The sequence below is a fragment of the Oncorhynchus clarkii genome, chromosome 29 (genome assembly GCF_045791955.1).
Source record: "Oncorhynchus clarkii lewisi isolate Uvic-CL-2024 chromosome 29, UVic_Ocla_1.0, whole genome shotgun sequence".
NCBI classification, from domain to species: Eukaryota; Metazoa; Chordata; class Actinopteri; order Salmoniformes; family Salmonidae; genus Oncorhynchus; species Oncorhynchus clarkii.
The window spans coordinates 38,454,853-38,470,829 of NC_092175.1; the positions used below are offsets into that span (position 1 = coordinate 38,454,853).

A 15,977-nucleotide genomic window follows, 5' to 3' on the forward strand; every position below is an offset into this window, starting at 1 on the left:
ACCAGTGGCTTTTCACAATAGTGAACAAAAGGGGGGAAAAGGGACAACCTTGTCTAGTTCTACATTTTCAGTAGTTTATTTTCAAGTGCTTTGCAATTGACAGCATGCACGGTAGTAACAAAAGTGCTGACCTGCATTGAGCTTGTTCTGTAGCCCTTTGACCCTAAAAGGTCCTAACTCTCCCCAGCCTAAGTTGTCGACCAGTAAACACTCTTCTCAGGTGTATCAACATTATAATTGGCTCTCTGATGACTGCATATTTGTTAACTCTGTACAGAGTGACATGAGATCCTATGAGAAGGTTGATGTTACAGTGTTGAACATATTACCAACCCACTAACTGTTGTGTGTTTTAGGGACAATGTAGAGAGATGGATTAACAGTCTTTTGGCATGATTCAGCAAATTTACATTTAGCAGTAATATTTAATTAGCTTGCCATTGCTTTGGCCTGTTGCTTAATCGAGTCTCTCTCTCTCTCTCGTGATGAGTGTACAGTAACAAGTTGTATGATGGCAGAGCAGTATTCCCACCAGGTCTAGTGTCCCTGTCACTCTCCTCAGACTCAGGATCAACAAACAGGTGGTCATCAGAGACCTAATTAGAGTGTTGGTAGACCTGAGATCCTGAGTCATCATCTCACCTGTTTACAGGTAGCCATTCAGGTGATGATGGAACTGTTGTTAGCTACATTATGCTTCAGATGAAGTTGGGGCCTGCCTTTAGGCCACAATGTCAGGCCCAAATGTACAGTTGAAGTCGGAAGTTTACATACACTTAGTTTGGCGTCATTAAAACTAATTTTCAACCACTCCACACATTTCTTGTTAATAACAAACTATACTTTTGGAAAGTCGGTTAGGACATCTACTTCGTGCATGACACAATTCATTTTTTCAACAATTCTTTACAGACAGATGATTTCACTTATAGTTCACTGTTTCACAATTTCAGTTGGTCAGAAGTTGACATACACTAATCTGACTGTGCCTTTAAACAGCTTGGAATATTCCAGAAAAGGATGTCATGGCTTTAGAAGCTTCTGATAGGCTAATTGACATCATTTGAGTCAATTGGTGGTGTACCTGTGGATGTATTTCAATGCCTATCTTCAAACTCAGTGCCTCTTTGCTTGACATCATAGGAAAATCAACGGAACATCAGCCAAAAAAACAATTGTAGACCTCCACAAGTCTGGTTCATCCTTTTGGAGCAATTTCCAAACACCTGAAGGTACCTTGTTCATCTGTACAAACAATAGTATGCAAGTATGAACACCATGGGACCACACAGCCATCAGAAGCCACTGCTCCAAAACTTCCATAAAAAAGCCAGACTACGGTTTGCAACTGCACATGGGAACAAAGATCGTACTTTTTGGAGAAATGTCCTCTGGTCTGATGAAACAAAAATACAACTGTTTGGCCATAATGACCATCATCATGTTTGTTTGAAAAAGGGGGAGGCTTGCAAGCCAAAGAACACCATCCCAACCGTGAAGCACCGGGGTGGCAGCATCATGTTGTGGTGGTGCTTTGCTGCAGGAGGGACTGATGCACATCACAAAATAGATGGCACTATGAAGAAGGAAAATTATGTGGATGTATTGAAGCAACATCTCAAGACCTCAGTCGCAAACAGGTCTTCCAAATGGAAAATATGTTGGCAGAACTGAAAAAGTGTGTGTGAGCAGGGAGGCCTACAAACATGACTCAGTTACACCACCTCTGTCAGGTGGAATGGGCCAAATTTCACCCAACTTTTTGCGGGAAGCTTGTGGAAGGCTACCTGAAACTCTTGACCCAAGTTAAACAATTTAAAGGCAATGCTACCAAATACTAATTGAGCATATTCAAACTTCTGACCCACTGAGGATTTGATGAAATAAAGCTGAAATAGCTGGAATAAATAATTCTCTCTACTATTATTCTGACGTTTCACACTCTTAAAATAAAGTGATGATCCTAATTTACCTACGACAGGGAATGTTTACTAGGATTAAACGTCAGTAATTGTGAAAGACAGTTTAAATGTATTTGGCGTAGGTGTATGTTTTCCCTTTTACCACTACCTTGAGATACATTACAATCTGAAAGTTTTCGTTTAGTCTTGCAGTACGAAGCAGGTGAGGCCATCGAAGTTGTACCTCCTTGTGTGAATTGCCTGGGTATATCTAGAGATAGTGTATACATTGCAAATCATCTACTGTATCTTTGTCCACATGGAGCCAGTTGGATGGACAGTGGGACTATCAATTCAATGAGGAAGTGGTAATACTGCTCCCTGATGATGTTTATTAACCTTAATAAGAGAGGGAAACCATTAGTCTAATGACTAGACCTCTGGACCTGGGGACTGTAGGTGTTGAGCCCCAGAGAAAGCGTATCATAGCATAGTATAGCGTCTAATGATTACATCTGTTGTCTGTATGTGTTTACACCCCAGAGAAAACATAGCTCCATAGCGTAGCATAGCATAGCATCTAATGATTAAACATGTTGTCTGTAGGTGTTTACTCCCCAGAGATACGATACCACTCACTAAAGGAGATGTTATATCCTGAGGGGTATTCAGATCTAGGAGTCTAGATCCACAGTACTGTTGGCCTTTTTTCTTAGTGGTAATTCACTGATGGGTATTCGACAGTCATTCCCTGATTAGAGAGGAGAGATGAAAGCCAGCCGTGTTGCAGTCTGTGGTCTTATTGGCTGATGACTTTTGGATCTATAAATTGTGATGGTTTTGTTAAAATGTTCTTATGTCAAACTATATAGGTGAATTTCACTGGGAAGAATGTGGAGGAGTTTACCATCACTGGCTTCGACCACCTCTCTCACCAGAAGCTCCTGGGCTTCCTCATCTTCATCACCTATTTCCTTGTGATTCTGGGAAGCGACACCAACATCTGCATCATTTTGACGGACAGACGGCTGCACACGCCCATGTACCTCCTCATCTGTAACCTGGCCGTGGTGGACATCATGTTCACCACCAGCACCAGCATCACCATGATCTCTGTCCTGCTGGCCGAGGTCAAAACCATCTCTTACTACTCCTGCATATCAAGCATGTCCATCTACCACCTGGGTGACATCAAAGAGTGTCTGGCCCTGTCCCTGATGGCTTTGGACCGAACCATCGCTATCAGCACCCCTCTTAGGTACCACAGCATCCTGACTAACCCACGGCTCTTCCTGTTGATCACAGCTACCTGGCTGATAGGGTTAGGGGTCATGGGGGTAGTAGCAGCTCAGGTAGACAGCCTTCCATACTGCCAGCCCATCATTAGATATGTGTTCTGTGACTATCCTGCTATGGTCAGAGCTGCCTGTGTCAACCCTGAACCCTATTGGATGCTTCCCATCATCCTGCGTCTGTGGTTGATTGGTGCACAGTTCATATTCATTCTGCTGTCATACGTGAATCTGATCTACACAGTACTGAGACTGCCTAACAACGAGAGCAGAGTGCAGGTGTTTAATGCCTGTATTTGTCACATCATTGTGGTGTCCTGTTACTACGCTCCCAAGTTAGTCTCTGTGTTGTTGACGAGGATAGGAGTGAGACTGAATCTGACGGAGCGTAATGCTTTACTGATTATGGCTTCAAACATAAATATATAAAACTGTATTTTTTGTGAAGAATCAACAACAAGTGGGACACAATCATGAAGTGGAACGACATTTATTGGATATTTCAAACTTTTTTAACAAATCAAAAACTGAAAAATTGGGGGTGCAAAATTATTCAGCCCCCTTAAGTTAATACTTTGTAGCGCCACCTTTTGCTGCGATTACAGCTGTAAGTCGCTTGGGGTATGTCTCTATCAGTTTTGCACATCGAGAGACTGACATTTTTTCACATTCCTCCTTGCAAAACAGCTCGAGCTCAGTGAGGTTGGATGGAGAGCATTTGTGAACAGCAGTTTTCAGATCTTCACACAGATTCTCGATTGGATTCAGGTCTGGACTTTGACTTGGCCATTCTAACACCTGGATATGTTTATTTTTGAACCATTCCATTGTAGATTTTTCTTTATGTTTTGGATCATTGTCTTGTTGGAAGACAAATCTCCGTCCCAGTCTCAGGTCTTTTGCAGACTCCATCAGGTTTTCTTCCAGAATGGTCCTGTATTTGGCTCCATCCATCTTCCCATCAATTTTAACCATCTTCCCTGTCCCTGCTGAAGAAAAGCAGGCCCAAACCATGATGCTGCCACCACCATGTTTGACAGTGGGGATGGTGTGTTCAGGGTGATGAGCTGTGTTGATTTTACGCCAAACATAACATTTTGCATTGTTGCCAAAAAGTTCAATTTTGGTTTCATCTGACCAGAGCACCTTCTTCCACATGTTTGGTGTGTCTCCCGGGTGGCTTGTGGCAAACTTTAAACAACACTTTTTATGGATATCTTTAAGAAATGGCTTTCTTTCCACTCTTCCATAAAGGCCAGATTTGTGCAATATACGACTGATTGTTGTGCTATGGACATAGTCTCCCACCTCAGCTGTAGATCTCTGCAGTTCATCCAGAGTGATCATGGGCCTCTTGGCTGCATCTCTGATCAGTCTTCTCCTTGTATGAGCTGAAAGTTTAGAGGGACGGCCAGGTCTTGGTAGATTTGCAGTGGTCTGATACTCCTTCCATTTCAATATTATCGCTTGCACAGTGCTCCTTGGGATGTTTAAAGCTTGGGAAATCTTTTTGTATCCAAATCCGGCTTTAAACTTCTTCACAACAGTATCTCGGACCTGCCTGGTGTGTTCCTTGTTCTTCATGATGCTCTCTGCGCTTTTAACGGACCTCTGAGACTATCACAGTGCAGGTGCATTTATACGGAGACTTGATTACACACAGGTGGATTGTATTTATCATCATTAGTCATTTAGGTCAACATTGGATCATTCAGAGATCCTCACTGAACTTCTGGAGAGAGTTTGCTGCACTGAAAGTAAAGGGGCTGAATAATTTTGCACGCCCAATTTTTCAGTTTTTGATTTGTTAAAAAAGTTTGAAATATCCAATAAATGTCGTTCCACTTCATGATTGTGTCCCACTTGTTGTTGATTCTTCACAAAAAAATACAGTTTTATATATTTATGTTTGAAGCCTGAAATGTGGCAAAAGGTCGCAAAGTTCAAGGGGGCCGAATACTTTCGCAAGGCACTGTATATATATGTATTAGTACCCCTTTATATATATTTTTCTAATTTAACCTTTACTTAACTAGGTAAGTCTGTTAAGAACAAATTATTATTTACAATGTCGGCCTACCCCAGCCAATCCCGGACAACGCTGGGCAAATTGTGTTGGGCCCTATGGCCGACACACACCGCAACAACGATGCACACCACAACCACACACAATTGAACAAACACCCAATTGTCTAAACACTGATAAAGATTGGACGAGGATGAAATTGGACAAGGATGAAGCCCTCTCGGAGTACATTTGACTTTTCCTTATTTCACGGCAAAGATTGATCTGGAACTTGTTCTTTCTTATGCCTACTAGGCCAGGACCATAGCCCCAAGCACACCATGAAGAGATTGTCAATAGTACTAGTGGAGCCATGGTATTCAGCGATAATTTAGTCATCAGAACGGCAGTATGTAAGGTATATCAAGACTTTTATTATGGCATCGCCATCTAGAATTTATTTTGGGGTTTTATTCTGAAAGTACCCTCCCATACTCATCTGCGAGTGAGAAGAGTTTCACGTGAGAGATGTGTGAATGACAGAGAAGTGAAGTGATGGAGATAACATGTTGTTGTGCAACTAAAGTTGGTGCTGCTGCTAGTTGGGAAGGATTCATCTATAGAAAGGAGCTTGATTGTAACCTGACTATTTATCAATGAATCCACAGGCCCTCTGCATAAAGTGATATAATAATGAAGTCAAGAAATTATAGCTATAATATGCTACACAGCTTTACTAGGTCACAATCCCCACCAGTGTAGTAGTTAATGTCTATTCCCATTGTGTCATCATCATCACCCATAAGAACCATTAATAATGATTGGTTGCATTCATTCAATCAGGACCTGGTTATTGAGGCCTACAGCGATGCAATGGAGAAGCTGGAAGACAATTTGTCCCAAATGGCACCCTATTCCCTTTATAGTGCCAGGTGACCAGGAACCAAAAGTAGTGCACTATATCGTACATTCATCTTCTGCACATCTATCATTCCAGTGTTGAATTGCGAAATTGTAATTACTTTGCCATCATGGCCTATTTATTGCCTTAACTCCCTTATCTTAATTAATTTACACTCACAGTTTATAGACTTTTTGTTTTCCTTTTTTCTACTGTATTATTGACTGTATGTTTGTTTATTCCATGTGTAACTCTGTGTTGTTGTATGTGTTGAACTGCTATGCTTTATCTTGAACTGGTAGCAGTTGCAAATGAGAACTTGTTCTCAACTAGCCTACCCGGTTAAATAAAATAAAGCTGAAATAAAAATTTATAAAAATGTAATAATATAGGGAATAGGGTACCATTTGGGATGCATCCTGGGAGGTCTGTCTGAGCCACACAGGACCAAAGAGTTTGGTCTCATTTAAAGGATTATTTTACAAAATACATTTAAAGTTACAGAAACAAAGAAATATAAAATATGGGTAATGTTTATATGAGAGAAGACCACTATGTCACTGTGCATTGCTGTTAATGAAATAGCTATATTTATTTTATTGAAGCTTAGTAACAATAAAAACAAGCCATTGTCAACGTCATAACATCATCAGTGTCACTGCAATCTGTAAGCCATTACATTACTGATAATACCTGACTGTTGTGTGTGTTAACATGGTTACCATGTTTACTGAACATATACAGGACATGGTTGCCATGTCCTCAAAATATAAGATATCAATGTTCCAGACACATTTCATGGGAACTTACTTATTTAAAATGTTTAAAGTTGAATGGATAGCATTTGAACTACTTTGGTGATTGGAATCCAACAGACAATCATAATATCAGTAAAAATATAAAATTCCCAGTTTATACTTCAAAGCCAACTTTATATGAAGTTTTAAAATAGGTTAAATTTGACTCAAAATTCCATGACTGAGTAATGTGGCTAATAGGCTAGCTTATCTATTTATGTAGCTATTTATTTAGCAAGCTAAACACACAAGGCCTAATGTTAGCTAGGGAGGATGTCATGTCCTTGGACAAGTGGGTGAATTACTTTCCCCCCCCCCCATATCGTTTTTTGGTGGCTACAGCTACAGATGCAGGTGTCATTTGGTTAACTAGCAAGAAATGTGAATCACTTTGCTAGCTAGCTATGCTAGCTATGTTGTCAACAGTTAGCATATCTCTAAATATCAATCAAATGGATTTGGCATTGATCAAATTAGCAGGCAGGCAAGTTCACATTCAGTTGTCAAAATGTGGGTTGGGACATGCACACATTGGCAGGAAAGCTGCAGAGGGCGAGCAGGATACTATTCCCCATCGTTCATCATTCATCAGTGGTGTGTTGACGGCATTGTTTATCTACTGTTTGCTCGATAGAGTTGAGCTCACCTCACTCTGGCTAACATTAGCTAGTTGTTGATGTACATAGACAACTGAGGGAGAGAGAGCCTACCTCTTCGTGGTTGTTTGATATTGGACTGTAAAGTTTTCAAATGTAAAATGAGAAACTGCATTTAATTAAAAAGTGAAAAGTGTGTTGTAACTGCTGCCAAATAATGAATGACATATATTGCTGGCCTGGGTCTCGAACCCACCAGCACCAATGATCGCTCTAACCATTGTCCCAATAAGGCATATCTCTAGCGCATTTGGTTATTAGGCCAGTATATTTAGGTCCTGTCCAGAAGAATCCCTAACCCCTCCTCACTAGGCACTCTGAAACAACTTGATAGGGTGAACGCACATTGAAGTAAATCCCAGTTCTGTTAAAAGTATAATCAAGAAAATATTTTATTGATCATAGAGATTCGGGAGTATCATTAAAACAGGTTCAGGTGCCCCACCAACATTTGCTGAAATAGTATTTTAAAAGACACATCTGAGCGATCTTTGTTGCAGGTACATGGTAACAGTTGAATAAGATGAGAAAAAAGAAGAACGCCAAATTAAAATGCACTTTCTGACGAAGGCCTTGCCGATACGTAAAGCTGAATGAAGAGCAGTGATACTATCAAGAGCAGTGATACTATCAAGAGCAGTGATACTATCAAGAGCAGTGATACTATCAAGAGCAGTGATACTATCAAGAGCAGTGTGGGGGTTTCTTCTTCATTCTGAAATAAGTCAATAAAATCAATAATGAGAGAATAGTCTGAATAATTGATACCTTAAATGGATGTGGTGGCGTAGCAGGAAGATCGGAGTAACGTAAACCAAGAGATTGTGAGTTCATAATCGCACGTGAGGATTGGTTGAATAACAACGACTGATTAATTGAACACGCACAATGTAATCATGTGTGTCAAATATGTAAGTTGAAAACACTATCTTAAAAGCATTGTGTGGCTATCCCTAACTTTGTCAACAGACGAAGAGAAGTGAATGGATCAGTAGATCAACAATCAGGGCCTTAATTGGCTCAGCAACAGTAACGAGATATGATGTGTAATGTTATTTTTATATTTTTTACAAAGTATTTGAAACGTTCTCCTGAGACTTTTCCAGAATATTCATATCATGTTCTGGGTAAGTTCTATTTGACATTAAGGGATTGGATTCTTGAAAAAATTCCTTGCACATCACGGGAACATTCCTATGAAAATGTTAGTTAATGACGTAATGAGACTCCTAAGGGAACATTCTCTAAAGATGTGGGAACATTTGTTGTTAGCTGGGTTTGACCTGTTGCTTACACATGAGTTGCTTTCTCTCTCCTTCTATCTATCTCTCTCTCTCATCTGTAGAGAGCGTTTCTAAGCTATGTGGACAAGCCGGTCCTCATTGACAGTGTACTCATAAGGATACTCATGTAATCATCCTCTATGATACTACAGATAGATAGAGGTCTGGTAATCATCCTCTATAATACTACAGATAGATAGAGGTCTGGTAATCATCCTCTATGATACTACAGATAGATAGAGGTCTGGTAATCATCCTCTATGATACTACAGATAGATAGAGGTCTGGTAATCATCCTCTATGATACTACAGATAGATAGAGGTCTAGTAATCATCCTCTATGAAACTACAGATAGATAGAGGTCTAGTAATCATCCTATATGAAACTACAGATAGATAGAGGTCTAGTAATCATCCTATATGAAACTACAGATAGATAGAGGTCTAGTAATCATCCTATATGAAACTACAGATAGATAGAGGTCTAGTAATCATCCTCTATAACACTACAGATAGATAGATGTTTAGAAATCATCCTATATGAAACTACAGATAGATAGATGTTTAGAAATCATCCTCTATGAAACTACAGATAGATAGATGTTTAGAAATCATCCTATATGAAACTACAGATAGATAGAGGTCTAGTAATAATCCTGGAGTAAAATGTACAATATTTTCTTAAGGAATGTAGTGAAGTCAAAGTAAAAGTAGACAAAAATATAAATATTAAAGGAAAGTACAGATTCACCCCAAAAAACGACTTAATTAGCACCTTAAAGTAGTTTTACTTCAGTACTTTACACTACTGTCATTAGCTCAACTGGATGAGAGTGTCTGCTAAATTATTAAAATTACCACAGTAACCAAAACATAACAAATATAACTTTGATGGGATCTGAATAGTCAACTCTCCTCTCTTTCTCTCTACTTTCTACTCTCACTCTCTCTGCTTTCTACTCTCTTTCTCTCTCCTCCTTCCTCTCTCTTTCCTCTCTCTTTCTACCAGCTCCCTCCTCTCTCTTCTCAGCCTGTGTGGTTGGTAGATCCAGAAATGTATAGAGATGTGTCCTATGACAACCACACAACAACAACAACAACAACAACAACAACAACAGCAAGGGTTTTCATCTCCGACATGTCTTCTTCACTCAATCAAGGTGTGTCATACACAAGTACGGTGGTCCACAAGGGACATCCTACTACAGATTCACCATGGGGCTGCAGGTATAACAGAGCCAGCACCGCAAATTGGTCTTCAGTCCAACACACATCACCAGACTACTGAAGAGAGACATTTGGATCAAGTCTGTGGTAAGACCAGATAAGACTTAGTTTCTGCAGTATGTAGTTGTACCATGTTAGACTATACAGTATGAGGGTTCAACAGGTAAGAGTTATTCTAATGGAGGGAACGTGAAACCAATATCACCTTTCCAGTGCTATTCCTTGGATTATTCATTAGAATTGTTTAACTGTATCTGAGTAAAAGTCAAATGGATTCTATTTTGTACTTTGTTGTCAGATAAAATAATTGTATTCTTCTTTTTTAAATATGATAACATAAACAATAGACAATTGAACTTGGATATTTATTTATTTTCGAATTTTACCCCTTTTTTCTAGGCTAGTTTAGATGTTCAGAATACAACACAGTTTTTTTTTTTAGTTTTTTTTATTTTTTTTTATTTTTATTTTTTATGTTTTACCCCCTTTTTCTCCCCAATTTCGTGGTATCCTACTGTTTAGTAGCTACTATCTTGTCTCATTACTACAACTCCCGTACGGGCTCGGGAGAGACGAAGGTTGAAAGTCATGCGTCCTCCGATACACAACCCAACCAGCCGCACTGCTTCTTAACACAGCGCGCATCCAACCCGGAAGCCAGCCACACCAATGTGTCAGAGGAAACACTGTGCACCTGGCAACCTTGGTTAGCGCGCACTGCGCACGGCCTGCCACAGGAGTCGCTGGTGCGCGATGAGACAAGGATATCCCTACCGGCCAAACCCTCCCTAACCCGGAGGATGCTAGGCCAATTGTGCGTCGCCCCACGGACCTCCCGGTCAATGCCGGTTACGACAGAGCCTGGGCGCAAACCCAGAGTCTCTGGAGGCACAGCTGGCGCTGCAGTACAGCGCCCTTAACCACTGCGCCACCCGGGAGGCCCATTTGCCCTTGTATTGATGATGTTTCACTCATTGCAATGTCTCAACAGGTGAATTAAAAAACAGTAATGTATTTATTTTATATTTCCACAGATTGTTACGAGCCAGGAGGAATCACTGATAACACCACCAGTCAGGATGAGTTACCTGACCTCTGACCCTAACCAGACAGATAACATTGACACCATTATCCGACCCCCTTACTTCTTCATCAGTGGTTTCATCGGCATCCCCCACATGGAGTACTATTACGTCTTCCTCTGCTTCGTATACATCATCTCTCTGGTTAGTCCATAGCTCAGGTCTATGCTGTTACAAACTATATCTGGTCTACGCTGTTACAAACTATGTGTGATCCAGGCTGTTACTAACTAGCTCTGGTCCAGTCTGTTACAAACTAGCTGTAGTCCAGGCTGTTACAAACTAGCTCTGGTCCAGGCTGTTACAAACTAGCTCTGGTCCAGGCTGTTACAAACTAGCTTTGGTCCATGCTGTTGCAAACTAGCTTAGGTCCAGGTTGTTACAAACTAGCTCTGGTCCAGGGCGCTAATAACTAGCTGACGTCCACAATGATTTGATTTTATCCACTTGATTAACTAGAAAAGGTTTCACTTACCTATCGAAAGCACATCTTTTTTGAACTTAAGAAACCCTGATATGGTGCAGATTCATTTCAGCTGGGGTCCTATAGCACCACATATAGTCAACGGCCAAATTATTTTACCTGTATATACATTGTGGGTCATGGTTCCTCCTGTGTGTGTGTGTGTGTGTGTGTGTGTGTGTGTGTGTGTGTGTGTGTGTGTGTGTGTGTGTGTGTGTGTGTGTGTGTGTGTGTGTGTGTGTGTGTGTGTGTGTGTGTGTGTGTGTGTGTGTGTGTGTGTGTGTATTGGGTCTAGGTGGGAAACACCTTCGTCATGATGGTTATCTACATGGACAACAGTCTCCACAGGTAATCAGTCCTCTTTTATCTCAGTGGTAATAATACAGCATAATTCTACCTTTATTGGACTGTATTTTTGCAGTTCCAAAACCCAACCAGATGAACCACAACACACACACAACACAAGCTGAAGCAGCACAGGGGCTCTGGCTGCTAGTTCACTCCTTTTAGATTCCCCCCATCAGCTCGGGATTTCAACTGTATCCCTGGTTACCGGCCTGCCTCTCAAGAAGGCTGAATGAAAACCACCATTAGGTTCAGCTGGATGGTCTATAGTTGATTCTGAATGAAAACCACCATTGGGTCCAGCTGGATGGTCTATAGTTGATTCTGAATGAAAACCACCATTGGGTCAGAAAGATGGTCTATAGTTGATTCTGAATGAAAACCACCATTAGGTTCAGCTGGATGGTCTATAGTTGATTCTGAATGAAAACCAAAATTAGGTCAGCTGGATGGTCTATAGTTGATAACTTACACATTACAGATGTCAGTGTAAAGATGTTTAGGATCTGCACTTTTTGTTTACTTCTTCACTGATTGATTGTATTTACCTTCTCTGTAATTGTCTATGTCCTGTGTCTAGTGTACATACAAACATTTTCCTATGGAGATAATCAAGTCAGGATTTTACCCTTACAGCCCCAAGTACATTGCTGTGTTCAACCTGGCCTTCACAGACGTGTGTGGGAGCACTGCCATGGTCCCCAAGCTCCTGGATATGTTCCTCTTCAGCAGACATCTCATCTCCTACGACCATTGCCTCACTAGCCTCTTCTTCATCTTCCTCTTCCTCAACATGCAGTCCTTCAACCTCACCATCCTCTCTTACGACAGACTGGTGGCCATCTGCTGCCCACTCAGGTCTCAGATAATACATCAAATCTAATAATTCAAAAAATACAATTCAAAAGGCCTTCATAATTGCCCCTTGTGTGATAATAATGTTTCTGCTTTCACTGACAATTCAACCTGATATATGAATACACTGCATCTAAAATCCCTGATAACAGCTTCTTTCCACTGTCCACACAGGTACCATATGATAGTGACTCACAGGTCCATGTTCCAGCTGACGGGTGCTGCCTGGGCGATTGCTGTGTTCCTGGTGTTGCTGGCTGTGTGCCTCATCACCCGACTCTCCTTCTGCCGGTAGGTGGCTGAGGAGGTGAACCTGTTGCCGAAAGGTTCCCGGTTTGAATCCCGGGCCGGGTGCTGTAAAAATAAATGATCAGTTGATCACAGTAACATGTGGACAATGAAGATGTATTGTATTGTAGGTCTCTGGTGATCAACAGCTACTTCTGTGACCACGGTCCCCTGTTCCGTCTGGCGGCCCCCTGTTCTGATGTGGTCCCTAACATAGTAATATCTTATCTCAACCCCAGTATAATCCTATTGTTCCCCATGGTCTTCATCATATCATCATACATCTGCATCACACACGCCCTGTTCACCATCACACTGCCCCAGGACAGGTGAGAAGTCATACTGATCAGAGTCAGAGATTTAGCCAGAGATTTAGTTTATATACCTAAACAGATAGCTCTGATACTGATTGTTGTGCTGTCTCAGATATACACTACAGGACCAAAAGTATGTGGACACCTGCTCATCAGACATCTCATTCAAAATCATGGGCATTAAAATGGAGTTGGTCCCCCATTTGCTGCTATAACAGCCTCCACTATTCTGGGAAGGCTTTCCACTAGATGTTGGAAAAATGCTGTTATAACAGCCTCCACTATTCTGGGAAGGCTTTCCACTAGATGTTGGAACATTGCTGTTATAACAGCCTCTACTATTCTGGGAAGGCTTTCCACTAGATGTTGGAACATTGCTGCTATAACAGCCTCCACTATTCTGGGAAGGCTTTCCACTAGATGTTGGAACATTGCTGTTATAACAGCCTCTACTATTCTGGGAAGGCTTTCCACTAGATGTTGGAACGTTGCTGCTATAACAGCCTCCACTCTTCTGGGAAGGTGTTTCACTAGATGTTGGAACATTGCTGTTATAACAGCCTCCACTCTTCTGGGAAGGCTTTCCACTAGATGTTGGAACATTGCTGTTATAACAGCCTCGACTCTTCTGGGAAGGCTTTCCACTAGATGTTGGAACATTGCTGTTATAACAGCCTCCACTATTCTGGGAAGGCTTTCCACTAGATGTTGGAACATTGCTGTTATAACAGCCTCCACTCTTCTGGGAAGGCTTTCCACTAGATGTTGAAACATTGCTGCTATAACATCCTCCACTCTTCTGGGAAGGCTTTCCACTAGATGTTGGAACATTGCTGCAGGGACTTGCTTCCATTCAGCCACAAGAGCTTCAGTGATGTCGGACGCTGATGTTGGGCGATTTGGTCTGGCTTGCAGTCGGCGTTCCAATTCATCCCAAAGGTGTTCGATGGGGTTGAGGTTAGGGCTCTGTGCAAGCTAGTCAAGTTCTTCCACACTGATTTCGACAAACCACTTCTGTATGGACCTCGCTTTGTGCACTGGGGTATTGTCATGCTGAAATATGAAATTTGGAAGCACAGAATCCAGAATGTCATTGTATGCTGTAGCGTTAAGATATCCCTTCACTGCAACTAAGAGGCCTAGCCCGAACCATGAACAACAGCCCCAGACCATTATTCGTCCTCCACTAAACTTTACAGTTGGAACTATGCATTGGGGCAGGTAGTGTTCTCCTGCAGTCTGCCACACCCAGAATCGTCCATCGGACTGCCAGATGATGAAGCGTGATTCATCACTCCAGAGAACGTGTTTTCACTCCTCTAGAGTCCAATATCTGCGAGTTTTACAGCACTCCAGGAGACACTTGGTCTTGATCACAGTGAGCATAGGCTTGTTTGCGGTTGATTAGCCATGGAAACCCATTTCATGAACCTCCCGAAGAACAGTTAATTACTTCCAGAGGCAGTTTGAAACTCAGTAGTGAGGACAGATGATTTTTATGTGCTTCATTACTCGCCGGTCCCGTTCTGTGAGCTTGTGTTGCCTACCACTTTGTGGCTGAGCCGTTCTTGCTCCTAGACATTGGCAATCTCCAATAATAACACTTACTTGACCGGGGCAGCTGACTGGCTGGTTGGAAAGGTAGCATCCTATAACATTTTATACAGTTTTATAATCCTGGCTGTGGCTGAAATAGCCGCATCCACTAATTTGAAGGGGTGTCCACATACCTTTGTATATATAATGTATGTTGTTCTAGTGATAAATACTGTAAATACTGAGAATGTCATTGAACTGGATAGATGATGACTTACTGTACTGACACTTTTGTCATTTTCTCTCTCTCTCTCTCTCTCTCTCTCTCTCTCTCTCTCTCTCTCTCTCTCTCTCTCTCTCTCTCTCTCTCTCTCTATCTATCTCTCTCTCTCTCTCTCTCTCTCTCTCTCTCTCTCTCTCTATGTCTCTGTCTGTTTCTCTCTGTCTCTCCCCCTCTCTCTCTCACTCTCTCTCTCTCCCTCTCTCTCCCTCTCTCTCTCTCTCTCTCTCTCTCTCTCTCTCTCTCTATGTCTCTGTCTGTTTCTCTCTGTCTCTCCCCCTCTCTCTCTCACTCTCTCTCTCTCCCTCTCTCTCTCCCTCTTTCTCTCCTTCACTCTCCTTCTCTCGCTTTCCCTCTCTCTACTTCTCTCTTCCTCTCTCTCCCTCTCTCTCCTCTAATTTTCTCTCTCTCTCATTCTCTCTCTCCTTCTCTTTTTCTCTCTCTCTCTCAGAGTCAGAGCCTTGAAGACGTGTACCTCACACCTGATACTCGTAGCGATATTCTACCTGCCTATTAATTTTACATACTTCCTTCACTCAATCATACCAACCAACGCCCGGATCATCAACCTCTCCCTGACCTCGGTGCTGCCGCCCATGCTCAACCCCATCATATATGTTCTGAAGACAGAGGAGTTTAAGGAATCGGCCAAGAAGCTGCTTAGTAAAAGAAGAGCACAGAGAGCTGAGGTGCTGCACCAATCAACATGAAGTGTTACTATTTATTTATATCTCTATTTGACTTGTTTTTGA

The 15,977-nt window shown here is 41.7% G+C and overlaps 1 protein-coding gene across 1 annotated transcript; it reads left to right on the forward strand.

The window, feature by feature from the left end:
* The first annotated feature begins 508 nt into the window (after positions 1–508).
* Positions 509–15,935, forward strand: LOC139388232 (uncharacterized). The gene is made up of 8 exons (XM_071134780.1): positions 509–535; positions 2,792–3,607; positions 11,097–11,288; positions 11,903–11,955; positions 12,589–12,810; positions 12,982–13,098; positions 13,227–13,424; positions 15,677–15,935. The coding sequence occupies exons 1-8, from the start codon at positions 509–511 to the stop codon at positions 15,933–15,935; spliced, it is 1,884 nt and encodes a 627-aa protein (XP_070990881.1).
* The last annotated feature ends 42 nt before the right edge of the window (positions 15,936–15,977 follow it).

Coding starts and splice junctions, on each gene's coding strand:
- LOC139388232 (XM_071134780.1), top strand. CDS start 509: ATGATGGCAGAGCAGTATTCCCACCAG. Junction 536..2,791: donor CAGAGCAGTATTCCCACCAG/GTCTAGTGTCCC, acceptor TTCACTGGGAAG/AATGTGGAGGAGTTTACCAT. Junction 12,811..12,981: donor GCCATCTGCTGCCCACTCAG/GTCTCAGATAAT, acceptor CTGTCCACACAG/GTACCATATGATAGTGACTC.